Source organism: Triticum urartu, chromosome 5 (genome assembly GCF_003073215.2).
Source record: "Triticum urartu cultivar G1812 chromosome 5, Tu2.1, whole genome shotgun sequence".
Lineage (NCBI taxonomy): Eukaryota > Viridiplantae > Streptophyta > Magnoliopsida > Poales > Poaceae > Triticum > Triticum urartu.
Genome location: NC_053026.1, coordinates 652843716 through 652871606, shown reverse-complemented (window position 1 = coordinate 652871606; position 27891 = coordinate 652843716). Strand labels below are relative to the sequence as shown.

General features: G+C 48.6%; 1 protein-coding gene across 1 annotated transcript; it reads left to right on the top strand.

Moving 5' to 3' along the window:
- The first annotated feature begins 6475 nt into the window (after nucleotides 1–6475).
- On the top strand, nucleotides 6476–7517 carry LOC125506505 (germin-like protein 8-5). The gene is made up of 2 exons (XM_048671309.1): nucleotides 6476–6662; nucleotides 6777–7517. The coding sequence occupies exons 1-2, from the start codon at nucleotides 6542–6544 to the stop codon at nucleotides 7343–7345; spliced, it is 690 nt and encodes a 229-aa protein (XP_048527266.1). The 5' UTR covers nucleotides 6476–6541; the 3' UTR covers nucleotides 7346–7517.
- The last annotated feature ends 20374 nt before the right edge of the window (nucleotides 7518–27891 follow it).

Here is a 27891-nt window from a genome sequence, read left to right as displayed (position 1 = left end):
GGTACTTGATGTAGCTTGAGGTAGTCGTCCATCTTGCACTCCCACTTGAGGTATTCATTGAGGTCAATAGTCCCAAAGAATGGAATCTCCTCGATAATGTCGACGTCGTAGTAGAAAGAGGGAGTAGTGGACTTGAGCTCGTGGAGTAGGCGAAGATGCCGTACGTTTGAAGGCGAAGATGCCTTGAAGTTACTTGGCAAAGATGCCAAAGGTGTTGAAGAAGCCGCAGCCTTGTAGTTGATGTCGCGGCTCTGAATAGCCCGTGCGCACGGGGTTGTCGGAGGTCGTGTGCACGGGGGTCGAAGGCCCGTGTGCACGGGGTTGGCAGAGCAGCCAACGTGTGTCCTGAAGCTCGCTCATCATGGTCAAGTCGATGTCGATGCTTCTGTGTACTTGCTGAAGATGGTAGCTCGGGAGTCTTTGCACTTGAGCGTCTTCTTGAAGATGAGGAAGATCGCTTGCGGTTCTTGATGAGGGCCTTGAGCACCTCCATTTGTTTGTCCATCTTGGCGTCGATGAAGTTCTTCATAGCATCAAACTCGTCGTCGTGGTTGTAGACCGGAGATGATGTGCTTTGCCTATCCATCACAAGACTCGAGCAAAGGTGAGTAGGAAATGAGATAAACAATACCAAGCTACCTTTTCCCAATGTTGAGGATGTATCTCGTATCACTCAATGTGAGATGAAAGAATAGTGGAATTGGTACCGGACTTGTTCAATACCGCAATGCACTACACACCGGGCATGTGTTCAAATCCTCGTACGCACCGCGGTAGAGGATGCAGGCATTAGGGCATGCATGTATATTCAGCACCTTCAATCCTAGAGGGCATACAACCTTCTTTGTTGCGTACGTACTGTCAGGCAATTTGTTATCCTTTGGAAGCTTCTTCTTCAATATTTTCAGTACCTTCTCAAATCCTTTGTCAGGCACAGCATTCTCTGCCTTTCACTGCAGCAATTACAGTACGGTACCGAGCTTTGTGTTGTCATCTTCGCAATTGGGGTACAACCCTTTTTTGTGATCCTCTAACATGTGATCGAACTTCAGCTTCTCCTTTTGACTTCTGCACTGTTTCCTTGCATCAACAATGACACGGCGGAGATCATCATCGGGCACATTGTCTGTTTCCTCTTGATCTTCAGCAGCTTCCCCCGTTGCAGTATCATCGTATTCAGGGGGCACATAGTTGTCATCGTCCTCTTCTTATTTGTTGTCTTTCATCATAACCCCTATTTCTTCATGCTTGGTCCAAACATTATAGTGTGGCATGAAACCCTTATAAAGCAGGTGGCTGTGAAGGATTTTCGGTCAGAGTAAGACTTTGTATTCCCACATATAGGGCATGGACAACACATAAAACAATTGTGCTTGTTCGCCTCAGCCACTTCGAGAAAATTATGCACGCCCTTAATGTACTCAGAGGTGTGTCAGTCATCGTACATCCATTGCCGGTTCATCTACATGCATTATATATAATTAAGTGTGTCAAAAACCATTACAGAACATCATGGATAGATAAGTGACCAAATTAATAGAAGTTCATCATCACATTAAAACCAAAGTACATACATAGTTCTCATTGAACAACGTATAGCTCTCCGGAGCATCTAATTAAACCATACATTGAAACTATGTAAAACATTTCAATGCAACAACAAATGTGATCATAATCGCAATCAATGTAACAATTGATCCAATGGCATAATGATACCAAGCATCGGTATGAATGGCATATTTTCTAATCTTTCTAATCTCCAACCGCATTGCATCCATCTTGATCTTGTGATCATCGATGACATCCACAACATGCAACTCCAATATCATCTTCTCCTCCTCAATTTTTTTATTTTTTCCTTCAAGTAATTGTTTTCTTCTTCAATTAAATTTAACCTCTCGACAATAGGGTCAGTTCGAATTTCCGGTTGACATACCTCCTAGTTAAATAAAATCTATGTCATGGTGGTCGGCATAATTGTCATAAAGAATAAATGAACCAAATAGTTATAAAAGATAATATATACCACATTTGAATCATAGCCAGGACGAGGGCCGACGGGGGCGGATACCAAAACCATCGCACTATATAATAACAAGCAATAATAAAAGTAAGAAAATTAGACAAGTATCTATCTAATCATACAAGTAAGAATTTTTTTTTCTTTCAGAAAGAAGATAAGAGCAAGAGGCTCATCACGGTGGTGCCGGCGACGAGATCGGCGCGGGCGATCGACGGCGGTGAATACGGGGACGACACTTGACGGACCGCTAAACCTAGACAAATCTCGAGGAAAATGGATCTTTGAGGTCGAGCTTCGAGAGGAGAAAGCTTAACTAGCGTGGCTCGGGCATTTCATCGAACACCTCATATGCACAGGAGGTGAGCTAGAGCACCACAAAGCTCTCCCCTCGCCGGCCAGAAAAAACAGAGCAGTGTGGAGTGCTCTGCTCGCCGGCGATGGGGTATATATAGCCACCTCATTGGTCCCGGTTCGTGGCAGGAACCGGGACTAAAGGCCCCCCCTTCTGTCCCGGTTCCAGCCACGAATCGAGACCAATGATGTGGGCCAGGAGCGAGGACCATTGGTCCCGGTTCGTGCCTGGAACCAGGACAAATGGGTCCAGACGAACCAGGACCAATGCCCCACGAGGCCCGGCCGGCCCCCTGGCTCATTAACCGGGACGTATGCCTCCGTTGGTCCCGGTTCGTGGTTGAACCGGGACTAATGGGCTAGCCAGGCCTCAACCAAAGCCCTGTTTTCTACTTGTGATGGGTCGCGACACGTCGGCCGCCTCAGGAAAGTGGCCCACCTCCACCAGCGTAGGATAGCAGCGGCGCTGCTGTCATCGTCTACGGTAGCCCACATAAATGGGGGAGTTGAGGTGAGAGGAAGGACACCCCAACGCGGCCTATCACCGACCGGGGCTTTGCCAGTGCGGTGCCGACCGATGGCGGTGAGGGGAGGATGAGAGAATGGGGGCATACGGCCGGCGGTGGAGATCGCCATCGTGTCGTCCAGGAAGACGACGGCCTAGTTTTGTTTCTTGGAGGCTTTTTATTCATTTGATGGAAACATCCTGTATCAAAACAACCAACACACACTTTCAAGATATTAATCAGTTTATGAGTGGCCACCCGGCCTAGTCATTGGATGCATTGTTTATACTCTAACAAATCACGCAAGTTGAGTTGTGTTGTGAGACTAGTCAAGAAAGGCCAACTAGATTGTCAGATTTATGCACTGAATTGGTCATGATCAAACTCTTAGCGAGAGGATGTTAACTACGCTTAATAAGATCACAATGAATTGTTTCTGCTCTCCATCGTCGTTGTTTACGCGTACGTAGACTAATGTACTTAACCACTTTGAGTGAAATTTGACCAAGTAAATATCTGATTAATGTGATGATGACAAGGACAGATACATATATAGTATAATAGCTGTGCTAGCTAGGTGCATCCATGATGGAATGACGCACCTCGATTTCTTCCTTATTGACTCAATCCGTAACCTACTTCGACATCTTATATTGTTAGACTCTACGTCTCTAAGCAGTCTAATATTTTTATTGATATCACCGGATGACTCATATTCCAAAGTTTTGTCCTTGATTTTGGAGGATGGTATGATATTCCCATCTTTGACCATGATTTTTTTAATCGTATGTATGTTAAGTTGTTAGCACACATCGTTATGCAGAAGGAACTTTCCGGTTTAGAAGCCATAGACCCAGGAAGCCCACGTAGATCAAGCTAAGCAGGTGACTTTGTCTATGTCGCCTCGAGGACGAAAATGATTGATTTGTATCACTTGGCTTTTCCAACTGCTCTTTGGCTATGTCCTCGTGCGCACCAGTTTTCACCACGACCAAGTATATGAGACGTGCTAGAAACCAAAGTGAGTTAGACATCTTTTCCTAATAATAAAGCAGCTATTGCTTCTGGCGGTACGTCACGAAAATTATCCTTAAAGTTGTCAGAAATTACCCACAATGCCATCAATAAGTGAAGAAAACGATTCAAAAAAAAATCCCAAGTTGTTGTCGTCAGGTTCGCTCTTATACAGTGATACCTTTACATATGTTAGAGGCACGGGGAAATATATGGTGCACCGGAGCCTGTGGTGCTACCGGTGCATCAAACTCATATCACGCTTTTAAATTGTTCAAAAAAATTATGAAAAAAAGTTTAGCATATTCACACAACATCAATGTAGGTTGTCTCAAAAATTCAAGTCAAAATTTGAAACATAACTCGAAAAACAAAAATGACAAATTCTACACTGGATAGTATGTAACATAACTTGCGCTTTAGATTTGGCCCATTATCACACTGTTGTCAAATTTGTCATTTTTGTATCTTAAAAAGTGTTTCCAATTTTGATACAAAATTTTCGGACAGCATACATTGATGTTGTGTTAATGTGTTAGACTTTTTTTAGATTTTTTTATAATATTCTATGGCATCGGGTGCACCGGTACCACCATAAGTGTGGGTGCACATGATACATTCCCTAGAGGCACACGCATAGCGCAATGGCTATAGTTGTTGTCTTTCACGTTCGATCCCAGTACTCCCCTTTTCTCCCCCTACTTTTTCTCTAGTGTTTTTTCTTTTCTTATTTCTGTTTCTGTTTTTCCTTCTTCAAATTAATTCGGGAGTTCAAAAGTTGTGAGTTTTGAATTTTATTTGAAAAATCATAAAATGTTCATGAATTCAAAAATGTTTAGAAAATCATAAAATGTCCAATATTTAAAAAAACTTTATGCATTGCTTTTGAGAAATCATGAAATTTTCATGAATTCAAAAATGTTTGAAAATCATAAGTGTCCAGTATTTTAGAAATGTTTGCATATTATAAAAAATCATGATTTCGAAAAAATGTTCGCAAAAAAATACTCATGATTTTAGGAAAATGATCATGTACACAAAACATATTCAGGAATTTGAAAATGTAAATTTTAGAAAATATTCACAAAAATTCAAACAGATGTGTAAATAACTAACGGAACTGACATGCTTACATAGAGGGCTTTTAGGATATGTAGAGGTTGTTTTATGATTTTATCTAGTACATGTGAGTCGCCTAAAAAATTGGTTTCCATGTTCTATACAGTGTTGAGACCCAAAAAAAAATAGACACAGCTTCCTAGGGATTCTCTCGCTGTTTTCCCCTACTTTTTTTCTTAACAGCGAGAGTGCCTCCTCCACCCCGCACACGTTCATGGGTCGGGCGTTTTTTCTTTTCTTATTTCTGTTTCTGTGTTTCCTTCTTCAAATTAATCCGGGACTACAAAAGTTGTGAGTTTTGAATTTTATTTGAAAAATCATAAATTGTTCATGATGTAGGAGAAGGAGCAGGTGATGGTTGCGGCTGCGACTACATGCTCCAAGGTGGAGGTCGTGCGACCTATGTCGCAGCCGGCGCCGGGTGCCGTCGACTTTGCTGTGGTCGCGCTGCAGGAAGCCGACTACGAAACTCTGCATTTCCTTGTAACAAGTTTGTGATAGCAGCATTTTATTTGTATCATGGAAATGTCTTGTCTGTATGGAAACTTAAACGCACATCTCCAAGAAATTAATCGGTTTATGATCGTGTGGCGCCTGGCCTAGTCGTTGGATGTACTGTCATAGCTCTCCGTTTGGTTAGATAGGCACGTCCACTAATGTCGTTGCTTCTTCCTGCAAATACTCAACCACTGCGAGAGAAATTTGACTAAGTAAATATCTGATTGAAGTGATGAAAGCAAGGGCTGCTACAAAATAGCAGGTGCATTGTTATGTGGGCTTCACGACAAATCTTTGAAAAGCTTGATTTTACACATTCTATACCAACTTGCGGAAAGTACATGAGTAGTAGTCACTCTATATGTCTTTAGAAGTCTTGCACCCATGAAACCCACGCATTAGTAGGTGACTTTGTCTGTGCATGTCCGCCTTGAGCTAGAAAACGATTGTTGCCTTACATGACTTGGCTTTTCTCAACTGCTCTTTGACTGATTTTGCGCGCACCAGTTCAGACTATGACCAGGTATATGATAGTATGATAGAAACGCAGGATACTTAGATACCTAATTAAACTAGTGAAATTCATTAGTTTATCTTGCCGGATGTTTCTTGTTTATAAATGTTTTCCTTAAATAATAATGGTGACGGGTGGTGAACTTTCCTGGAATTAGCCATGCATGCATTGTGGAGACTCGGGTGAGATGGAGAAACAATAAAGTTACTACTGAGTCTTACATCACATAGAGTTGCTTTATCTATCTGTAATTGTATACGCTACATGGCTTCATTGAAGGGAAAACGTGTAAAGGGGAACTTGTAAAGTTTATGCAAAATAGTTTAATCAGCAGCCAGAGACCATTTCAATCTGTTGGTCGGTTCCACCTGACTATGTCTATTGCTCCCGAGTTTCGCACACGGCTCATTGCGCCTATATAAACACATACACACCCTGCATGTTCAAAGCATCACTCAGGCCACAAACACAAACAGGAACACAAGAGAAAAGAAGAGCCAACGATACTAAACTCTAATGGCAACCTCCTCTTCCATCCTTCTCCTTGCTGCTCTTCTTGCCTTGGTCTCATGGCAGGCCATTGCCTCCGATCCTGGCCCACTCCAGGACTTTTGTGTCGCCGACATGCATTCGCCAGGTACTATGTGGTTTCTCATCATGTTTTCACCAAATGAATTTCTAGAAATTATATTCAAGTCGAAACAGCTTGCTAAGATCTGAGTTTACATGTTACATCTCCTCTATGCACCAGTGCGTGTCAATGGATTTGTTTGCAAGAACCCGATGGAAGTTAACGCAGACGACTTCTTCAAGGCAGCCAACCTCGACAAGCCTAGGGTGACCAACAAGGTTGGATCCAACGTCACTTTGATCAACGTCATGCAGATTGCTGGACTCAACACCCTCGGCATCTCAATTGCACGCATCGACTATGCTCCCTTGGGTCAGAACCCACCACATACGCACCCTCGCGCCACTGAGATCCTCACGGTGCTCGAGGGGACATTGTATGTTGGCTTTGTCACATCCAACCAGCCCGCCCCCAACAGAAACAAGTTCTTCTCCAAGGTGCTCAACAAAGGTGATGTGTTTGTCTTCCCCGTGGGGCTCATCCACTTCCAATTCAACCCCAACCCCCACCAGCCCGCTGTTGCAATTGCCGCGCTTAGCAGCCAGAACCCAGGGGCTATCACAATTGCCAATGCAGTGTTTGGGTCAGACCCACCAATTTCAGATGATGTTCTTGCCAAGGCATTTCAGGTGGAAAAGAATACAATAGACTATCTCCAGGCTCAATTTTGGGAGAACAACCACAACTAAGTCAGTCATTTGTTGATTACACAGAAGATTAGTGCATAAACCAAATATTTGGTTGAATTTCTCGAGCATCCCTATCTATAAAATAAATGGATAGTATGTCATGCCGCTGTGTGTCTGTAAGCCACCAATGTATTTCAATGTTATGAATAATCAACAATATCTTTTTTCATCACTCTGATATGATGTCGTATGCTATTTTGGTTATTATGCGTCGTATTTCCCATAACAAATGGAAATTCAGGGTTCTTTTCCTCTTCTCCAATACAATAAACGATTATCTAGTAATTTAATGTAGGTTTGCTGGTTTGGTTGAACACCTCAGGAAATTCTACATATATAGTGCTTGTGTGCTATACATGTGCGGCACTATGATGTCTACCATTGGTTATGACGAAAAAGGGGTTTTCCCCGCTTTATATTATAAAGCAACCATCACCGCGTTACAACCGAGTAGGCCGATATAAACACTCGTCACCACCGCACACAACACACACGCAAGACAAAATACAAAGGTGTCGGGCACTGACACACCACCCCACCGACTACCAAGCTAACTACAGATATGCAAAGAAGACCGTTTGGAGCAGACGGAGACCTCCACCATGAACCACAACGAAGAGGTGATACGGACAACGATGAAGCCAGGGCTCCAAAATGGTGTCTCCCAGAAGGGTACGACCACATGTAGATCAAGTTTTCATCTGAAGCATGATGAAAGGAGTCGGAACACGGCGATGGAGCCTACAGGAAGGGTACAACGTCAACATATCAATGATGTCACCATCGGCCAGGACACGGATTGGGCAAGTGGTGCACCCTAGCGTTTACACACCTCTGTCACACCCTAGCTCCACTAAACACCCGCAACCTAGCCACCCATGTGGCCATGGTTGCCCGCCCGCACCTGAGACGCATGCTCCGCCTACGAATGTCGCGCCTCCCGCCGCCAGGGCCGCTGCCCTGCATCCAAACCCCTCCAAGACCAGCCAAAGTGTTTGGCTTTGGTCCAAAGGCAGCCCCCAACCGACGGGGCCGAAGAGTATGTCCCGCCTAGAACAATGCCGGAGCTATGGCAGCGCGCTGAGGCATAGAAAGCAGGAGGAAGGGGAGAGGAAGCATCCACGTCTAGTACACCCTTGTGCCGGTGATGGGTGGCCCGACCATGTCGGCGCCGCCATCCCTCTCGCCAACCTCAACACCGAGCAACCCATGTGCTACCCCACCTCGGCGGTTGATGTAGCTCCACGCGATACCACCAATGACACCTGACCACTGGCAAGGACAACCCCATGAAACACCGCCATCGACCAAAACTGCTCACCGAGGGATGCCCACCTTTGAGCTCGTCGTTGTTCGCCGTAAGAGCTACTGGAGGTGACCAACCTGCCCTCTATCCCATCGCTGCTACGCCTCCACTACCACCAGCCGAGGCCATGGCGAGGGCAGCCACCCGCAACCTGCATCGTCTGGATCAAGATCTGGAAGCCTAGATCACCACTGTCGCCAGCACCCAGACACGCCCATCCACCAAACCATCGGGCAAGTGGGCAGCAGGGCGCCGGAGCACCGTGTTCGCCCACTGTATTGCCGCGGCACCCCCCCACACACACACACAGACCATGTTCTGGCTCTGGTCGCCAACCCTCACCAACCCCACACGAGCAAGAAGAGCCAGAGGCCTCACCGCCGCCAGCGACGGTAGGGCTTCGCCCGACCACCTTGCCAAGAGGCAGTGAGTGTCGGTGTCAAAACCGGCGGATCTCGGGTAGGGGGTCCCAAACTGTGCGTCTAAGGTCGATGGTAACAGGAGACAGGGGGAGACAGGGGACACGATGTTTACCCAGGTTCGGGCCCTCTCTATGGAGGTAATACCCTACTTCCTGCTTGATTGATCTTGATGAATATGAGTATTACAAGAGTTGATCTACCACGAGATCGAGATGGCTAAACCCTAAAACCTAGCATGTATGACTATGGTAATCATTGAGCCTCTATCCGGACTAGCCCTCCGGTTTATATAGACATTGGAGGGGACTAGGGTTGTGCAAGGTCGGTTACAGAGAAAGGAATCTTCATATTGGGTCGCCAAGCTTGCCTTCCATGCCAAGGAGAGTCCATCCGGACACAGGAGAGAGTCTTCGGTCTTGTTTCTTCACAGCCCATTAGTCCGACCCATGTCCAACAGGCCGGACGACGCTCGAGGACCTCTTAGTCCATGACTCCCTCAGTAGCCCCTGAACCAGGCTTCAATAACGAGGTGTCCGGCACGCAGATTGTCTTCGGCATTGCAAGGCGGGCTCCCCTTTCCGAATACTTCAGGATAGTCTTCGTACGAAACGACAGTGACCGGACCTGCAACACAAGTACCACAGCCGTAGAGTATAGTATTTTACGAGTCCAATCTGCTGATAATTTTTATAATGTGACATCACGCTCACCCGGTTATTTATTTCGAACCGTTTCCTATCCCGCCGTTCCACGTTTCGAGGCGTTGTTGTTATTGGCACGTCCTGTCGAAGCAGAGATCGTGTCCCCTTATTGCGGGATTCTCATCAATACGAGTGTGGGTAACCCAACCGTTCTGTTGGAAAGATTCCTTAGGAATAGGCAAGTCTTCAGGCTCAGGAGGAGGCGTTCAATACCCGGTGCCTTTATAAAGGAATGAAGGGCTGTCTTTTTACACCAAACCTCTCCTCAGCCTATCCAACCTCAAGTTCTAGCACCCAAGGTTCGACTTCATTGCTCCAAGCTTCCCCATCATGTCCGGGCCCAGCCCTCAGGGTCGATAGATGGCTTCCTCCATTACAGAGGAGGATATCGCAAAGCTTCGGGCGGCCAGATACCTGACCGCAGAGATCCCCCACAGGCTTCCTGCTTAAGGACAGGTTATTCCAACCCCCAGATCAGGCGAGAGGGTCATATTCGTCTCTCACTTCCTTCGAGGGCTAGGGTTCGCTCTCCACCCCTTTGTCCAGGGGCTAATGTTTTATTACGGACTAGATTTTCACCATCTACCTCCGGATTCTCTCCTCCACGTCTCAGCATTTATCATCACGTGTGAGGCCTTCCTCCGAATCCCCCCACACTTTGGCCTATGGCTCAAGACCTTTAGTGTGAAGCCGAAGGTAGTCGACGGGGAACAGGCGGAGTGTGGCAGTGCTGTAGTAAGCAAGCTTACCAACACTCTCTGGCCAAAAGGCTCTTTCACCAAAACTTCCAACCAATGGCAGAGAGAGTGGTTTTACATCACGGAACCCCGTAGTACCAAGTGGGCAGCTATACCTGCATTTCATTCCGACCCTCCATTACAGCTTGCATCATGGATCAATAAGGGGTTGGACTGGAGATCAGTTGATGAAGTGCAGACTCTACAGAGCCGCATCCGAACCCTCCTTGAGAAGGACATCGATCTTGTCGACGTGGTTCAAGTAATGCTAGTCCGCCGAGCTCTGCCATGCCAACGTAGGCCTCTCCGCATGTGGTAGTTTAATCCAGAAGGACCACGAACCCTCCAACACTTCTTCACATTACGCACAAAGGGATGTGGAAGTTGTTTTTTGGGAAACGAAAACATTGGCCGGACACCACTGTGGACACCGGCCTCGACTGCAACCGTCTAGACACCCCGGTAAGCACTTGACTTTCGAACACTTTGTATGTAAGTATGCCGTAATACATTATTGAGCAAACTATCTTCTTCCAGGGCTGGATAAAGAAAGCGGAACTAATTAGGTGTTCGGCCCCCCTTCCCGAAGGCTCAGTGGGTCCCGTATTAACAAGGATGCTGGCCCCGGCTCCATACCAGATGCCTGTGAGGGAGAGCAAGGCGGAGAGTGGGAGGACCAAAGATGGCCTCCATCCCGAAAGTATATCAGACATTATGTCCGGGGGAATCAAGATTCCATCGTTCGAAGATAAAAATGAAGGGGAAGTCAACATCTCTTCCCGCCATGGAAAGAGAAGGGCCTCCTCCGAAAATTGGGTGGAAAAGGCTCCTAAGCGAGGCAAGATGCCTCTGTCAGGTGGCTCGGGCTTGGAGGACGACGTCATCGCGCAGTCCCATGACGAGGACAAACCTCAGGCCAAATCGTAAGTGAACAAGGGTGTTTCAAATATGTCCCGTTCCTTTCTTGTAACGTCTAGAATATATGTTTTTGTAGTTCGGCACGCAGTCTTCTCCAACAATCCTCTTCCTTGGAGGACCTTCTCCCGGAGATGATGGAAAGCGAGACGCCTCCACCGGTCTCCTTGCCCAATAGGGCGGACGACTTCGAGGTGTAGTCGCGGTGGGTCTCCCCCGATCAAGTGGTGCAAAGGATGACGAAGACACTACCCGAAGGTGATACTTCGGTGGTCCAGGGTCCGAAGACCAACAATGGAGGTCCCGAGCAGTCCGGTCTACAGCCGGATACGAATAAACGGATTCCTTCAAAGGGAGGCCGTACTCCTTTAGCAGCTTCCGGAGACCCAGAAGCGTCGGATATATTGACAAACATGCCGCGGCAGGCGTCTGTCTTAGAGGAACATCGTACCCTGATTGGCACAGTGGTTGAAAAGGTCTTATCCGTGAAAAGCGGATTGAATGGGGCCTTCATGGGCCTGCTAAGAGGCTTCGAGGTTTGTACTAGAACATGTTCGATTGTGTTTTATTCACAAAAATACACCTGTGTATAGATAGTAGCCCCTGAGACTCTGGTTGGCTTCCCGAGGGAGGCGATCAGAGGATCAAAAGATATGCCTAGGAAATAATCTGATTAATTGGAACACAGACTGTGACCTCCCCGGTAACTGCCCGGACCACAGAGTGCGATTTGACTTGAGATTAAGCCATAGTGATCCGAGATTAAGAAAAAAATTCTGAAAAAAAAATTGAAAAAAAATTGTTAGTAATGGCGCACTTTTATGTGGTGCGCCATTACTAAGCCAGATAGGCACAGTAATGGTGCACCAGAGGTGCGCCATTACTATTTGTTACTTATGGCGTGATAATAGTGGCGCACCTGTAGTGCGCCATTAATGGCCAAAACAGCTGCGCCACTAATTAGCCTTTCTCTAGTAGTGTGTCCATAGGATGCTCCGCATCATCCCCCCCCCCCCTGGGAAAGATCCAACCTCGGATCGAAATCCAAATCACCATGGGAAAGAGATTGTGTTGCCGTGTAGAAGTTGACGATCACCAAGCATTCATCATCTTGTAGCTTGAAATGGGCACTCTCCAATGTCGCACCATCTTGTAATTCCTTCAAAAGGAGCAATAATAACAAGCACTTGGAAAAAAATGTGGTTGGCATTAAAGCAAAACCAAGCATTCAAGAGGTGAGTCACCAAACAAGTGTCGTCATCATGCAAAGCATATGGTTTGACAAAGAAGTGTGGCATGGCATTTAAGCATATAAGTTGAGCACAATCAAGGACATCATGGGAACAAGCATGCAAATGGGAGGAAGTGATGCAAATATGTGTGTTAAGAGAATAAGCATCTACCTCATGGTCGTAGCAAGAGTGCGCAATGTGCTCAACAAAAGGGCGATGGTAGGCATAGGAATCATTCACAACACCAAAGGAAATGAAGGATCTAAACACACGGGTCAAATGCAAGACAATCCAAGCATAATGTGCATGGGGTGTAGCGAAAATCGTGTGGCACTCAACACAATGGAAAGAGCAATTGTTCATCATGAGTGAGGCAATCAAGTCAATCATGTGACAAGCAATGGGAGATGGCGTATGTGAATAAGTGACATTGTTGCGACCAAAGATATGATAGGAGCAAGTAATCCAAGAATTGGATGCAACATGGAAAGCAATCATAGTAAACAAGTCATGCAAGCTAGTAGTGCGAAGATGAAACATACTAGAGGAAATCATGGCAATCATGTCATGTGAGCAAATCATAGGCATAGGCAATGCGCATGACATATCGCAAGCACGAACACAAAGCAAGATCATAGTATCATTATAGGCATGGGGCACAAAGCAAACATGGTAATAACAAGTGATATCTCCACCAAGCTTGCAAATACACATAAAAGTACTAGAATCAAGCATCATGTGTAATTCAAAGCATGGGTCACAAATGCATGGCACAGGCATAGGAAAGAGCATATCATGCAAAGTGAAATGGCAATATGGGAATAAAGTGAGAGGTGGTAAATAACCCATAACCATGTGAGGGGCATGTAGAAGAGATGTGTGAAGTCGTTGCGCAAGGGGAACGGTGGTAAGGACAATCCATGGAATCCCAAGTCATCATTGCTCTCTAGAGCTCGTTTCGTCAACTCATGGGATTGTGAGGTTGACGAGTGTTCATGGGTACCCAACACAAAAGAGACAAAAATGAAAGAACGTGTGTGCATGGTAAATGTACACATCATCCATCATGATGTGATATGTGCATGTGTGAGTTAGCACAAGATAAGCATCGCTTAAAGAAATTTGATGCATGGTATAAGAACATGTCTCCATCGTGAAAGAATAGTTGTTATGTATGACATGATGAGGACGCAAATCAAGTATGCAATTATATGGTAGATCATTCATGGAATGCATATTGTGCACACAAGTATTGGGATCATGCAATGAATGGGATGAATCAAAATATCCTAAAATGTATGAGGAAACTATGGGGGTCTCCTCATGAGCAATATTGGAAACATCATATGGAGAAAATGGACGAAATCCAAAACAATGCATATCCGAAGCTAGGTGGCTATGGCATGGAATATGAGATAAATGATGCAAAGGAAGCATGTCAATATCATCACATGAGAAACAAATGCCAATAACCATAGGCTTGTCATCTATGCCATATGTGCAAATTGGGTTTATTTTAATGGCATATGCATAGTCACTACGATGAGATTGCAAATAAGACATATGATGGATCTCATGCATAGCATATGACAAGTCAAGCGGATTGGCAAACATGATGTGACCAAGAGAATTATCACAAGTGATCCTATGCAACATGGCATCACAACTAATAGACTCCACATGGCAATCATCAAACTCATCATAAATGGGTAAATCATCGCATGGGGAAATCATACTAGCATGAATCATGGCAATAGGGGGATCAACACCATGCAAGCAATCAATGTCAAGAACGTCCACTAGTGGGACAAGAGCATCACCTTCACCTACGTTACCTTTCTCATTCCAGTCATGTGATGTACGTGAGGTGGGAAAGACCAAATGGTGGTCATCATCTTCATCTTGATGGAACCATGTGGGGGTGCATCATAGTCCACCATGGCCATCGTCATGTCCAAAGGAAGGACGGAGTCGTCGAGGATCGGCGCGTCATCATATATGGGACCTAGCACCAAACAAGAAGACACAATAGAGGGAGACGTTAAGTTGTTAGAAAGCAAAATGGCCTCATATGCCTCATCAACTACCTCACTCTCTCTATGTGGTGGTTCACTCACTCCCTCAAGGTAGGTGCACTCAATGTCACATATGGTGGAGTCACTCATCTCACTCAAGTGGTGGGGGTGGTGGCTCTCCTCACATGGGAATTGGGGCAACTCATCATATATGGGGCTAGTGGTGAAGTCACGCTCTCTCTCAATATGGTGGCAAAAGTCACTCAAGTCATCATACGTCACCGTGGTCGAAGGGAAAATCCCATGCTCAACCGTCTCGTAGTCATCGCCGTGGTTGAAGGCCGAAGATGGCACATCACCACTCTCATCGTGGATGAAGGCCGAAGATGGCACATCATCGCTCTCGTCATGGATGAAGGCCGAAGATGGCACATCATCACTCTCGCTGTCATGTAGCATGGTCATTGCGAAGTGAGCTCGGGGTCGAGTAGACTTTAGCTTCATGAGTTCTTGCTCCGCCTTGAGAGCACCAATGTAGTTGTCGTCGAGGGACTTGTAGTTCTCAAGGAAGATAGTCTTGGAGATGGCGTTGTTCAATCCCATCATGAAGTAGAACTTCACCCAAATGGGGTCGTCCACGCCGGCACGTCGCAAGGCTTCCTTCGTATTCTTGAAGTACTCGTCAAGGGACTTGGATCCTTGTATGATGTTCTCCAATTGGCGTTGAAGATGTTCCGTGTAGGTGGAAGGCACAAATTCTTGCCGCATCGTGGGCCACGTCATGGTGAAGCTTGTTGAAGGTCTATGAAGCCACCATGTCAATGCATAGTCGTGGAAGGTACTTGTGGTGCACTTCACTTGATCGTCGAAGGGTACTTGATGTAGCTTGAGGTAGTCGTCCATCTTGCACTCCCAGTTGAGGTATTCATCGAGGTCAATAGTCCCAAAGAATGGAATCTCCTCGATGATGTCGACGTCGTAGTAGAAAGAGGGAGTAGTGGACTTGAGCTCGTGGAGTAGGCGAAGATGCCGTACGTCCGAAGGATTATCTTGCAATACATGTGAAGTATGCCATGGTTGGAACCCGGTTGTGCTCAGGATTGATATGTGAATGTTGGATTTTGCAAAAGTTGCTTCCTGGAGTTGTTGTTGAGGTATCTCACTTTCTGGTGCATGTAATAAGTAAGTTATGGTCCCTTTGCTATCTAACTTGCTTTAGTTGTTGTTAGCTTGATTTTCCAGCATGTTTTGTTTTAGCTTCCTTTTGGTTCAAAACACTTGTATGTTTGATTGACGGTTTATTTAATGGAAATCGATGAGGTGGCTTGTTGTATCAAGAAACATATGACCGTTATTTTTTTGTCTTATGTTAAGTACTATATGATTTTTGCTAAGTTTTAGAAATTGGGCACACCGGGGACCAGGATCCAAAATCAGCTCCAACATATATGGTAAACATGCATAAATATACAAAAGAAGCGATTATTACTGAACCACCAAATATGATTATTATTTGAATTGTTTCTTCGTAACAAGCTGCTGATACAATCATTTTATCTTGAAACAAAATTTTGCTCGCTTTATAAATGAAGCTACATAGCCAAACGATACATGGTGTAGAGTAAATCCTCATACAAGATGATCAAAGAAAAGCATAGCAAAACAAGCCAAACATGCTAACAAGCACAGAAAGTGCACAACTAGATGCCTCGAGCATGCCGCCGAGAAGAAGCACAGGAGAGGCCGGACCACCTACCCAACCAGGACCGCCACTAACATCATACCACACGCCACCTAGGAGAAACCACTCGGCTTTGTTGTACCGTCACAGCCCAACTACCGCTGGAGAGGACCCTCTGCCCTCTTGCTCTGAATCAAGAAGTGACATCCACATCGGCAAGCAGGCAGGACGAAGGGAGGACGCCGTCGTGTGTAAAAGATACGTGCAAATGATATAACGAGTTACTGGAGTTGAGGTAGGGTCGATTGGATCTCCCCCACCATTTTGAACACGCAGCCGCGATGAAAGATAGTCACTCACCGGCGACACCCCCACGAGGGTCACAACGCAATGCGCCACTACCACCATGTCTGTCGGGGCGGACAAGCGTATTCATCCTGAACTACCAGGGAGGAGAGAACCATGGCGATGCACCCAAGAGGGACATGACACCCGCAAGCATCACGGCCACGGGCGTTGAGGCTCCGAGCTTTCACTCAGACCCTCCCAGACACCTTGCCAAGGGGGAATCAGGCCACCAGAACCACCACAATAGGTCGAGAACTCTAAGATCAGGATAAGCCCTTCGCCACCACCAACGGTGACAACTTCACCAAGACTACTAGCCACAATGCACCTTGCCACCCCCATGGCCAAGAAACACCGACATGCTACTCAATGGAGAGCTAACGTGCAACCTACCATCTAAGGCCGCCGCCCCGGCGTCCGACACTCCAGCCCTGCGCACCTCCACCAACATGCCGGTCCAAGATCATCGTTGGAGGACATCAAACCCTAGCAAGGCTTGGCCCGACCCAAGCCCACAACCACAACAAGATCCGGTCGAGCCCAAGACTGCTAGTGAGCCCGTATGACCACACCAGGTTGGTGCATGGAGGAGCTCACCATCGGAGGAGCCTCACCCACGAGTAGTGGAGTGCGGCCATACCTTGCATGCCGCAATCACCCCTCATAGGTCAATGACCATGATGCTGCCCTTGATTTGGGGAAGCGTCAACTTCGGTCAAAGTTCCCTGATCCACAGACACAAGTGAGGTGGAACACGGCCCCATTAGTCATGGCATACCTCCTCAAGCAACTGGCCCACCTCCGACAGCATGGGCTAGCAGTGGCACCACTGCTGGGGTCTAGAGTAACCCACATAGATGGGGGAGTTGGGGGGGGGGGGGGGGGGGGGGGGGGGGGGGAGGGACACGCCATCGCTAACTACCGCCACTCGGTGCTTTGTCAGCATGGTGCCGACCGATGGCGGCAAGGGAAGGATGATAGGACGGGGGCCTATGGCCGACGGTGGAGATGGCTTAGGTTTTGAGGCCTAGAAGTTTTTTATTTGTTTGATGGAAACATCTTTTCTGTATCAAGACTACCAACACATACCTCCAAGAAATTAATCATTTATGAGTGGCCACCCGGATTAATATCATTAGATGCATTTTGTACTCTAACAAATCACACAAGTTGAGCCTAGTCAAGAAAGGCCGTGCCTAAAATCAGACGACAAGTAATTCGAGGCGGGGAGAGTATATAATAGCTGTGCTAGCAAGGTGCATTCATGCATGGAATGACACGCCTTGATTTCTTCCTCATTGACCCCATCCGATAACTACTTCTCCATCTTATAGTGTTAGACTCTAACGTCTCTAAGCAATCTAATATTTTTCTTTCTTTTTTTCATATCACTCGGATGACTCATGATATTCCATTACATTTCTAACCATGATTTTTTTAATCGTATGTATGTTAAGTTGTTAACACACATCGTTAAATGTATAATTGTATCTTGTGCATAGTATTATTTGTTGGCGCTGCCTCTCCTTGCAGCGCCGCTCCTTCTTCTACCTCTGACTACTCTTCTTTTTGTGGTTTCTCTCAAACACACACCCATGAAAGAAACTCTCAGGAAACACACACACACGCCAAGGAAGAAACCTGCTGCTAGCTTTGCCGGGAGGCTCTCTCCTTGGTTAACACAATGGCTACATTTTCTCACCAGCCCTCACGGCCTTTAATTCTCATTACTCGATGGAACTATTTATACATAGGAGAGCCTTACGCACGTCCTGGCTAGTCAGCACTCTCGGTCACCACACACCATGCACGCACGCACGCACCACTAACAGACTAACCACATGACTCTGTCTCTATCCCCTGAAATCGCTCCAGGATATACACAAGACCGGCCATCGTGCAAACCCACGCAGGAGGCTAGCTAGTATATCGCATGCACTAACAAACTCACCGAATCTTCTCAGCTTTAGCTATTCTTCCAGCCGGCCGTCAGACTCCATCACGCGTCTTGTTGCTTCACACAACATCGCCGTATCGCACGACCTTGTCGTCTCGCGCAGAACTGCAGCTTCACACTGTCATCGGCATCTCGCCGTGCTCGCCGTATCGCACGGCAGTCCGGCATCTCGCGTCCTTCGCGCGCCTCCACTGAAACCTTGCCGGCTAGCTACTCCCTAAACCATCTACGACTACATGCAAATAGCAAAACTAAATATGCGGATACATTGAATCAAAATTAGTGCTAACATTATTCATGATAAGTCCGGTGGCAAATATATTGTTAGCTCTATTTTCTTGCATGCCTTGTTTTAGCTTCCTTTTGGTTCGAAAATCTTGTAAATCTGATTAGTCGGCTGTTTAATGGAAATTGATGAGGCGTCTTATTCTCTAAAAAAACATATGAGATGCCCCGCAGCTCCAGCCCTCGCGGCTCTCCGCTAGGGATTCTCTCCGGCCGCCGGGCGCGGGCACCCCGGCCCCTCCCGCGCCCCCCTCCTCCTCCCCCCTCCCGGTCTTGCCCCTGCGCCGCCTCCTCGGGAGGTGGCCGGGACGGCGTACCCCTGCTCTCCCTCTCGGCCGTCCCCGTCCTCCAGCTCATCCCCGCCACCGCCGGCGGACGCCCCCGGCGCTGGCTTGGGTGGTGTTGGCGGCGGCGAGACCTCCTGCCCCCGCGCGCATGGCTCCCCTTCCCGAGGCAGGGGACGGCGGCGGTGCTGCTCGGCTAGGCGGCGACCCGGCGGCGGTCACCAGCGGCGGGCGAGGTGGTGGTGCTGCCCCTTGGCAACGGGACGGCGTGGTGACGTGCGGTGGCCGGCAACATGCCCCCGGCCCAGATGTGTCCCCTCCCAGTCCCATCTGGGTCCTAGCGGGCCGGCCATTGGCATGGCTTCGACGTCTGCGTGGAGCAGAGGAGGAGGAGCTTGGACTCGTGGTGGTGGCGCCGACGGCATGCCTTCTGCAGCGTGATGGCAAGAGATTTACGGGCATTTGCGGACCCGGCCGGGCCTGTGGGCCTACAGGCCTTGTATGCTCCTGCTGTTGCGTCCGGTCGGTTACTGTCGTTGACGGTGGAGGTTGGGCCCTCCCGTGTGCCAACGATGTTGTTGTTCCGAGTCCCGGCTCCTCTTCTTCATTGAGCAGGCCCCTTTCGCGGTGTCGTGGTGAGACGATGCGGAAGCTTCAAGACCGTTTTGGCGCAGAGTGGTGGTTTGTTTGGTGGTGTGACCCGGAGCGCCCGAGGTGAAGGTTGGGATCGGGAGAAATCCCTGTCGGCCGAGCCGACACCGACGCGATGGTGCGTGAGGGTGCCGCCGGACCTTCCTGGAGGGCGTCGGGGGTACCCTTCCTCTATCCTCGTCGCGTATCGGGGGAAACCCTTGGCAGCAGTGTCGTCATCATCGCGTCCCTTCTTGGAGTGTTGATTGGTACCGGCGCTTCAGAGTATAGGAGCTTAGTGAAGGATCCCCGATGGGTGCGGCGGTCGTGAAGCTTCTTCATTTTTGTTGATCCGCCAGTGTCGGCATTTGTTTCTTTTCTTTTTCTCTTTTGTTTCTTTTAGGTGTGCCTATGTTGCTTCCGCTCCGGCACCTATCTGATTGTATCGGTGATGTTTGCTTTGTAATACAAAGCGGGGAAGGGGGGGCTATTTCATCAAAAAAACATATGATTGTTATTTGTTCTTCTTAAATTTAGAACTAGAAATATGATTTTTGCTACATTTTAGAAACTAGGCACACCGAACACCAGGTTCCAAAAACCAGCTCCGACATATATAGACAACATGCACAAATATACAAGAAATGATTATTATCTGAGTTGGTTCTTTGTAACAAAAGCTTTTTATATAAGCATTTTATTCGCCTGATGGAAATATTTTGATCTGTTTTTTATCAAACCTACAAATGCACACCTCTGACAAATCAATCAGTTTATGAGTGGCCTCCCAACCTAGTCACTGGATGCACTATTTACTCAAAAAAAGGGGGGGCAGGTGATGTTTGGTGTCATGACCTAGGCAGGAAAGGCAACCGACATAATTAGATTTATGCCATGAACTATTCATGATAAAACTTTTAGCAAGATGATGCTAACTCTCTTACTAAGATCGTCATATCTCTCCCCTTTGGTTAGGCAGGTCCATTAATGTCGTCGCCTCATCCTGCAAATTCTCAGCTACTGCGAGAGAAATTTGACCAAGTAAAGATATATCTGTTCGACAGCACTCCAGGTCGCCCCTCTGGTGGCTAAGACTACCAATAGTGAGAGTAACATAGGTAGTAACATCACACATATCTAGATAAAATAGATGATGTGACAAGCAATAAATGAAGAAAGAGAGCCATGTAGTAACATAGCTAGTTACTACTAGTATGAGTTATATCAAAACAAGATAAGTCTATAGCATAATAAATAAAGTATTGCATTTTACCACACATATGTTACTCCCCACTATAGATATAGTAACATGAACATATTACTGCTCTATGTTACTACCCATTGTGGCTAGTCTAACGGCCTCCTCTTCCACTCCCCCACGTCTCCAACTGACTAGAGTAGGTCATGCGCCTGCTGCGCCCCGCACGCCCTGCCATACAGGGCTGCCATTGTACTCTCTCCCTCCCCCTCTGTACTTCTCATTTGTAACACCATATAAGCCCTCGAGGCCAAGGAATACAGAGTGTGAGAGTTACTAAACCTAGCTTGGTATCAGACGCTCATCCAATCCTATCCCCTCGCTTCCGCCATGCATCGATTCCTTAGCCGCACGCGCTCCGGCGGCGACCTCGACACGCCGGCGAGCAACCCCTTCGCCCTCTTCCCTCTAGCCACAGCTCCTCCGCCTGTGTCCCTGGCGACCCCTTCTCGACCGACCGCGCCCCACGCGGCTCTCCTCGCACATGATGTCCTCCGTAGCAAACAGGCCGTGCCCGAGGCCGCCCCTACTTCCTCGGCCCCGGCGTCCGCGCCACCCGCGCAGCCCACCGCGGCTGCTCTCCGAACGGCGGGGAGCGTCCCCGTTCAACAGCTCGCGCCCGGCAGTTCCAGCAGCGCCCTGGCCCTCCGTCCCGACGCGCCCGACGTCGGCTCCTCCACCGCTGCGATTGGCCTGCCACCCTCCATCAACCACTTCTCCCACCACCGGCTCTAACTCGAATCGGGTAACTACTCCAAATGGTGCCAGATCTTTTACGTCGTTTGTTGCAAGTATCCAGTGCATCACCATCTCGATGTGGCCACCGAGCCACTTCTCTAAAGCGCCATGTAGCGAAATGATGACCTAATCATCGTCCTGTGGTTCCACGGCATCGTTGCCGACGAACTCCTGGACGTGGTCGCCACGCCGAATAGCACCGCCTTCGACATTTGGCAGCAACTGCATTTTCTCTTCCGCGACAATGAAGCTGGTCACGCGGTGATCCTCGGCGTGAAATTCCGCAATCTGGTCCAGGGGGACCTCTCCATTGCCGAGTACTGTCGGCGTCTCAAGTCCCTCGCAACGGACCTCGGCAACGTCGACGAGCGCATCACCGACCGTACGTTGACCCTTCAGCTCATCTGCAGCCTCAACCGCAAGTTTCAGATCATGGTGACCCTGCTCCCCATGCAGACACCCTTCCCGACGTTCGTGCAGGCGCGCTCCCGGCTGCTGATGGAGCAAATCTCCACCAATGAGCGCGCTCACCTCGACGCCCTCCCGGAGGCCACCACCACCGCCCTCACCATCGGATCCGGCTTGGGGTCCTCGGGATCCTCGGGCACCTCCACCGACAGGGGCAAAGGCGACACCACCCCTCCCGCCACCGATTGCGACACCGGCGGTCGCGAGCGTGGCCACGGGCGCGGTCGTGGCCGTGGGCACGGCTCCCATGTAGAAGTGCATGCTCTAGCCAATGCAACCAAAAGACCGGTCTGATGAAAGATACTAGGCAGCACATTATACGTCAACACTCCCCCTCACGCGTGGCTCCCTCAGGCCTAAACGTGGACCAAAAGTGGGTTGCAATTTTAATTGCGCCAGCCGGGTCTTGAACTCGAGACCTCTTACTCTGATACCATGTAGAAGTAATCCATCATTTTCACGCGTACGTCCTCATGCAATTTCATGTTCCCATCCAGCGCATGCAATGCGACAATGGCCGCGAATTCCTCACCACTTCCCTACGCGACCTCTTCTCCCGCTATGGTTCCTCCCTTCGCCTCTCATGCCCTTATACCTCGCCGCAAAATGGGAAAGCCGAACACCTACTCCGTACGACCAATGACATACTTCAAGTCCTTCTCATACATGCCACACTACCCCCCGCCTTCTGGGTTGAGGCCCTCCACACCGCAACCTACATTCTCAACCGCGACCCTCCACTGCCATTGCATCCGAGACTCCTTACTTCCGTCTCCTCGGAAAACACCCCACGTACGATCACATGCGCGTTTTTGGATGTCTTTGTTTCCCTAACACCATCGCCACTAGCCCCCACAAACTTGCCCCTCGCTCTTCTCGTTGGGTCTTCCTCGGGTATCCCTTGGAACACAAAGGGCTATCGGTGTCTGGACTTAGACACTCGCATGGTGATAATTTCCCGTCACGTCACGTTTGACGAATCCGTTTTTCCCTACCGTCCTACTCCCGACAGACCGCAGCCCGCCCGTCGCCCGGTCGCAGAAGATCTCGGGCCACAAATCTTCCTCGAACCTCGCATCATCGTTCCCTCCAATCCGCATCCGCTCGTGCCCTCCTCGGGATCCCCCTCGCCTCGATCCCCACGCCCACGTGCCGGGTCCTTAGGATCCTCTCCCCCAATCCGCGCCCACTCCCGCACCTGCCTGCGCCCGCAGATCAGCCCACCCAATCGGTGTGCCCCACCCCGCCCGCTTCGCCCCCCCCCCCATGCAGCAACCCGAGATTCCCCGAATCCACCATCCCATGCGCATGCACATCCCACTCCCCCGGCTCCCCGCCGCTGCATGCACCCTCTCCCAGCCCCTCCCATTCACATGCACGTAACACCCGCGTGTTCGCCCATTGCTCCTGCGCTCCCGCCACGCGCCGTGCCAGTGCAACCAACCACCAATCTCCATCACATGCGTACGCGGGCCAAAACCGGGTTTGCTGAACCTAAAGCCCTCGCTGCTTCCCCTTCTACCTCCTCCTCCATTAGGCCCATCCCTTCCTCTTACCGTGTTGCCCTCCGGGATGAAAACTGGTAGAACGCTATGATCGACGAATATAACGCACTGATGCAGAATAACACATGGAGTTTGGTGTCCCGTCCTGCAGGTGCTAATGTTGTCACAGGGAAGTGGATTTTTTGGCACAAGTTCCATCCTGACGGCTCTCTCGCCCGGTACAAGGCGCGCTGGGTGCTTCGCGGCTTCACATAGCAGGCTGGCGTGGACTACGACGAGACGTTCAGCCCACTCGTCAAGCCGACGACCATCTGGACTGTCCTCAGTCTGGCTGCCGGGAGGGGCTGGCTTCACACAGCAAGATGCCTCTGTCGGGTGGCTCAGGCTTGGAGGACGACGTCATCGCACAGTCCCATGACGAGGACAAGCCTCAGGCCAAATCGTAAGTGAACAAGGGTGTTTTAAATATGTCCCGTTCCTTTCTTGTAACGTCTAGAATATATGTTTTTGTAGTTTGGCACGCAGTCTTCTCCAACAATCCTCTTCCTCGGGGGACCTTCTCCCGGAGATGATGGAAAGTGAGATGCCTCCACCGGTCTCCTTGCCCAATAGGGCGGACGACTTCGAGGTGTAGTCGCGGAGGGTCTCCCCCGATCAACAAGTGGTGCAAAGGATGACGAAGACACTACCCGAAGGTGATACTTCGGTGGCCCAGGGTCCGGAGACCGACAATGGAGGTCCCGAGAAGTCCGGTCTACAGCCGGATATGAATAAACGGATTCCTTCAAAGGGAGGCCGTACTCCTTTAGCAGCTTCCGGAGACCCAGAAGCGTCGGATATATTGACGAACATGCTGCGGCAGGCGTCCATCTCAGAGGAACATCGTACCCTGATGGGCACAGTGGTCGAAAAGGCCATGTCCGTGAAAAGCGGATTGAATGGGGCCTTCATGGGCCTGCTAAGAGGCTTTGAGGTTTGTACTAGAACATGTTCGATTGTGTTTTATTCACAAAATACACCTGTGTATAGATAGTAGCCCCTGAGACTCTGGTTGGCTTCCCGAGGGAGGCAATCAGAGGATCAAAAGATATGCCCAGGAAATAATCTGATTAATTGGAACACAGGCTGTGACCTCCCGGGTAACTGCCAGGACCACAGAGTGCGATTTGACTTGAGATTAAGCCATAGTGACCCGGGATTAAGAAAAAATCTGAAGAAAAAATTCTGAAAACAAATTGAAAAAAATTGTTAGTAATGGCACACTTTTATGTGGTGCGCCATTACTAAGCCATATAGGCATAGTAATGGCGCACCAGAGGTGCGCCATTACTATTTGTTACTAATGGCGTTATAATAGTGGCGCACCTGTAGTGGGCCATTAATGGACAAAACAGGTGCGCCACTAATTAGCCTTTTTCTAGTAGTGTGTCCATAGGATGCTCCACATCATCCCCCCCCCTTGGGAAAGATCCGACCTCAAATCAAAATCCAAATCACCATGGGAAAGAGATTGTGTTGCCGTGTAGAAGTTGACGATTACCAAGCATTCATCATCTTGTAGCTTGAAATGGGCACTCTCCAATGTCGCACCATCTTGTAATTCCTTCAAAAGGAGCAATAATAACAAGCACTTGGAAAAAAATGTGGTTGGCATTAAAGCAAAACCAAGCATTCAAGAGGTGAGTCACCAAACAAGTGTCGTCATCATGCAAAGCATATGGTTTGACAAAGAAGTTTGGCATGGCATTTAAGCATATAAGTTGAGCACAATCAAGGACATCATGGGAACAAGCATGCAAATGGGAGGAAGTGATGCAAATATGTGTGGCAAGAGAATAAGCATCTACACTACTAGGGAAAACCTTATACACAGAATCTTAGCAGCAGCGCGGCATAAAAACAGGCGCTGCTGCTAAGTAGTAGCAGCGCGGCTACGGAAAGCTCGCTACTGGTGCAAACTTAGCAGTAGCGCGTGACGCTTAAACCGCGCTGCTACAAAAATCCACCGACAGTACACAACGACATAAGTTTACCAGTAGCGCGGTGCCAGGGAGCACGCTGCTGCTAATGCCATAGTAGCAGCGCGCTTTTTTGTCACCTCGCTGCTGCTAATTTTGAAAATATGCACAGGGTTGGCCCGTTTAGCAGTAGCGCGTGGCAGGAAAGCGCGCTGTTGCTACGCTCTTAGCAGCAGTGCGCTTTCTCTCCCGCGCTACTGCTAAGACGCAGGACCCACCACCTTTTCCACCTCCCCCTCCCCATCTCCTCTCCTCCCTTTCCCCTACCCTCCCACATCCTCCCTCTCTCACTCTTCTTCTTCCTCAATACTTCTCCCCCCATTACTCTCCCTCTTCTACCTACCTTTCTCTCTCTTCATTACTCCTAGCTATAACTACACCACCTCCATTAATTCATCTCCTTTCTCTTTTTCCTCCCCCCTCCACTAGTTGAAGTTGTCTCCTCCCAAATTAGCTAGCTAGGTAGATGTAGCATTTAGTTAAGTGACCTATTTGCCCCCTAACTAGATCTTTCTTTGTCAAGAAGAGCTTTGTGCACTTTTGACCTCCCTACATCATCATCTCCACCGTGTGCTCGATCTCGAGATAGAGGTGTGATTAATATTTCATGCTTTTGCAAAATGGAAATATGTTTATGCATGTGTGTGTGATATTTTTATGGAAATTGTGTGTGTGGCATGAGTTGACGCCAAATTGTGCATTTGAGTTGCCTATGTTTTGCCGAAATGTCAATTTATTTCCGTTTCGGTGAATTCCGAGCAAACTCTAGATCTATATATGTCCTACTTTTAAGGAAGGTCATGCCGAATTTTTGTATGACTTTGATGAATGCACGCATTTTTATAATCAATTTGTTTATTATTACCGTGCAGAGTTCACGATGGTTAGTGGAACGATGGTGGACAGGTGGTTGCGGTTGGCGGTGCAGGACATGAAGGAAAATAACCTGACAGAGGTTTTATGTCCGTGTCAAAAATGCAAAGGAATAGTTTGGCTTGACCCCCATGTCGATGGTCGTGTCGAAGCGCACCTGCTCATGACTGGTTTCATGGATGGCTATACTCGGTGGATAACTGAAGATGAGGATGACGATGTTGAGGATGCCGACGGGGCAGGCAATGATGACACGGGGCAAGACGAAGAGATGATCGATAATGGCGGCGGGGAAGAGGCCGGACATGGCGGCGGAGAAGGGGCCGAACATGGCGGCGGAGAGAACGACATGGACTCCACGCAGCAGAGTTCGTCGGTACTAAGTTCAATCATGTGGGACCCTCTTGTTCAAGCATTGCTTCGCAAGGAGACGAGTACTGAGAGAGCTGCTTCTAGAGAGGAGGCTAAGCTGGAGCAACCGGTGGTAGACTCGACCACTCCATTGTATGATGGTTGCAATCCTGAGGTGACCCGCTTGAGTTTCACGCTCCAAGTGCTGAAGACGAAGGCTAAAAACAAATGGACCGACACTAGCCTCGATGAGCATCTCAAGTACCTAAAGGATGTTCTTCCCGAGGGTAATCTATGTCCTAGTAGTGTTGATGAGGCCAAGAAGATCATGTGCCCTCTTGATCTGCCACACGTTAGATACCATGCATGCATCAATGATTGCATAATTTATCGAAAGGAGCACGCGGAAAAAACAAGTTGTCCGGTGTGCAATGCTTATCGATACAAGAAGGCCGGGAAGAAATGTCCCCAGAAAGTGGTATGGTACTTACCAATCACTCCCCGTCTCCAGAGGTATTTTGTAGATCCCAAGGAAGCAAAGCTAATGCGCTGGCACGCGGAGAGGAAGAAGCCCGACGATGGAGATGATCCGAAGCTGAGACACGTCAAGGATGGAAGCCAGTGGAGAGCGTTGAATAGCTTCTATCGGTATTTTGAATGTGATGCAAGGAACATCGTGCTCGGCGCGTGTACCGATGGCATGAATCCGTTTGGCAACCAGAGCACCACCATAGCACATGGCCCGTGTTTGTATGGATGTACAACCTCCCCCCTGGTTGTGCATGAAATCGAAGTACATTCACATGAGCATGCTTATTCAAG

What these genes read in the sequence shown, in the direction of transcription:
- LOC125506505 (XM_048671309.1), top strand. Translation starts at nt 6,542, where the DNA reads ATGGCAACCTCCTCTTCCATCCTTCTCCTTGCTGCTCTTCTTGCCTTG. An exon ending in CGCCGACATGCATTCGCCAG is followed by an intron (nt 6,663 to 6,776) that starts GTACTATGTGGT and finishes TCTATGCACCAG; the next exon opens with TGCGTGTCAATGGATTTGTT.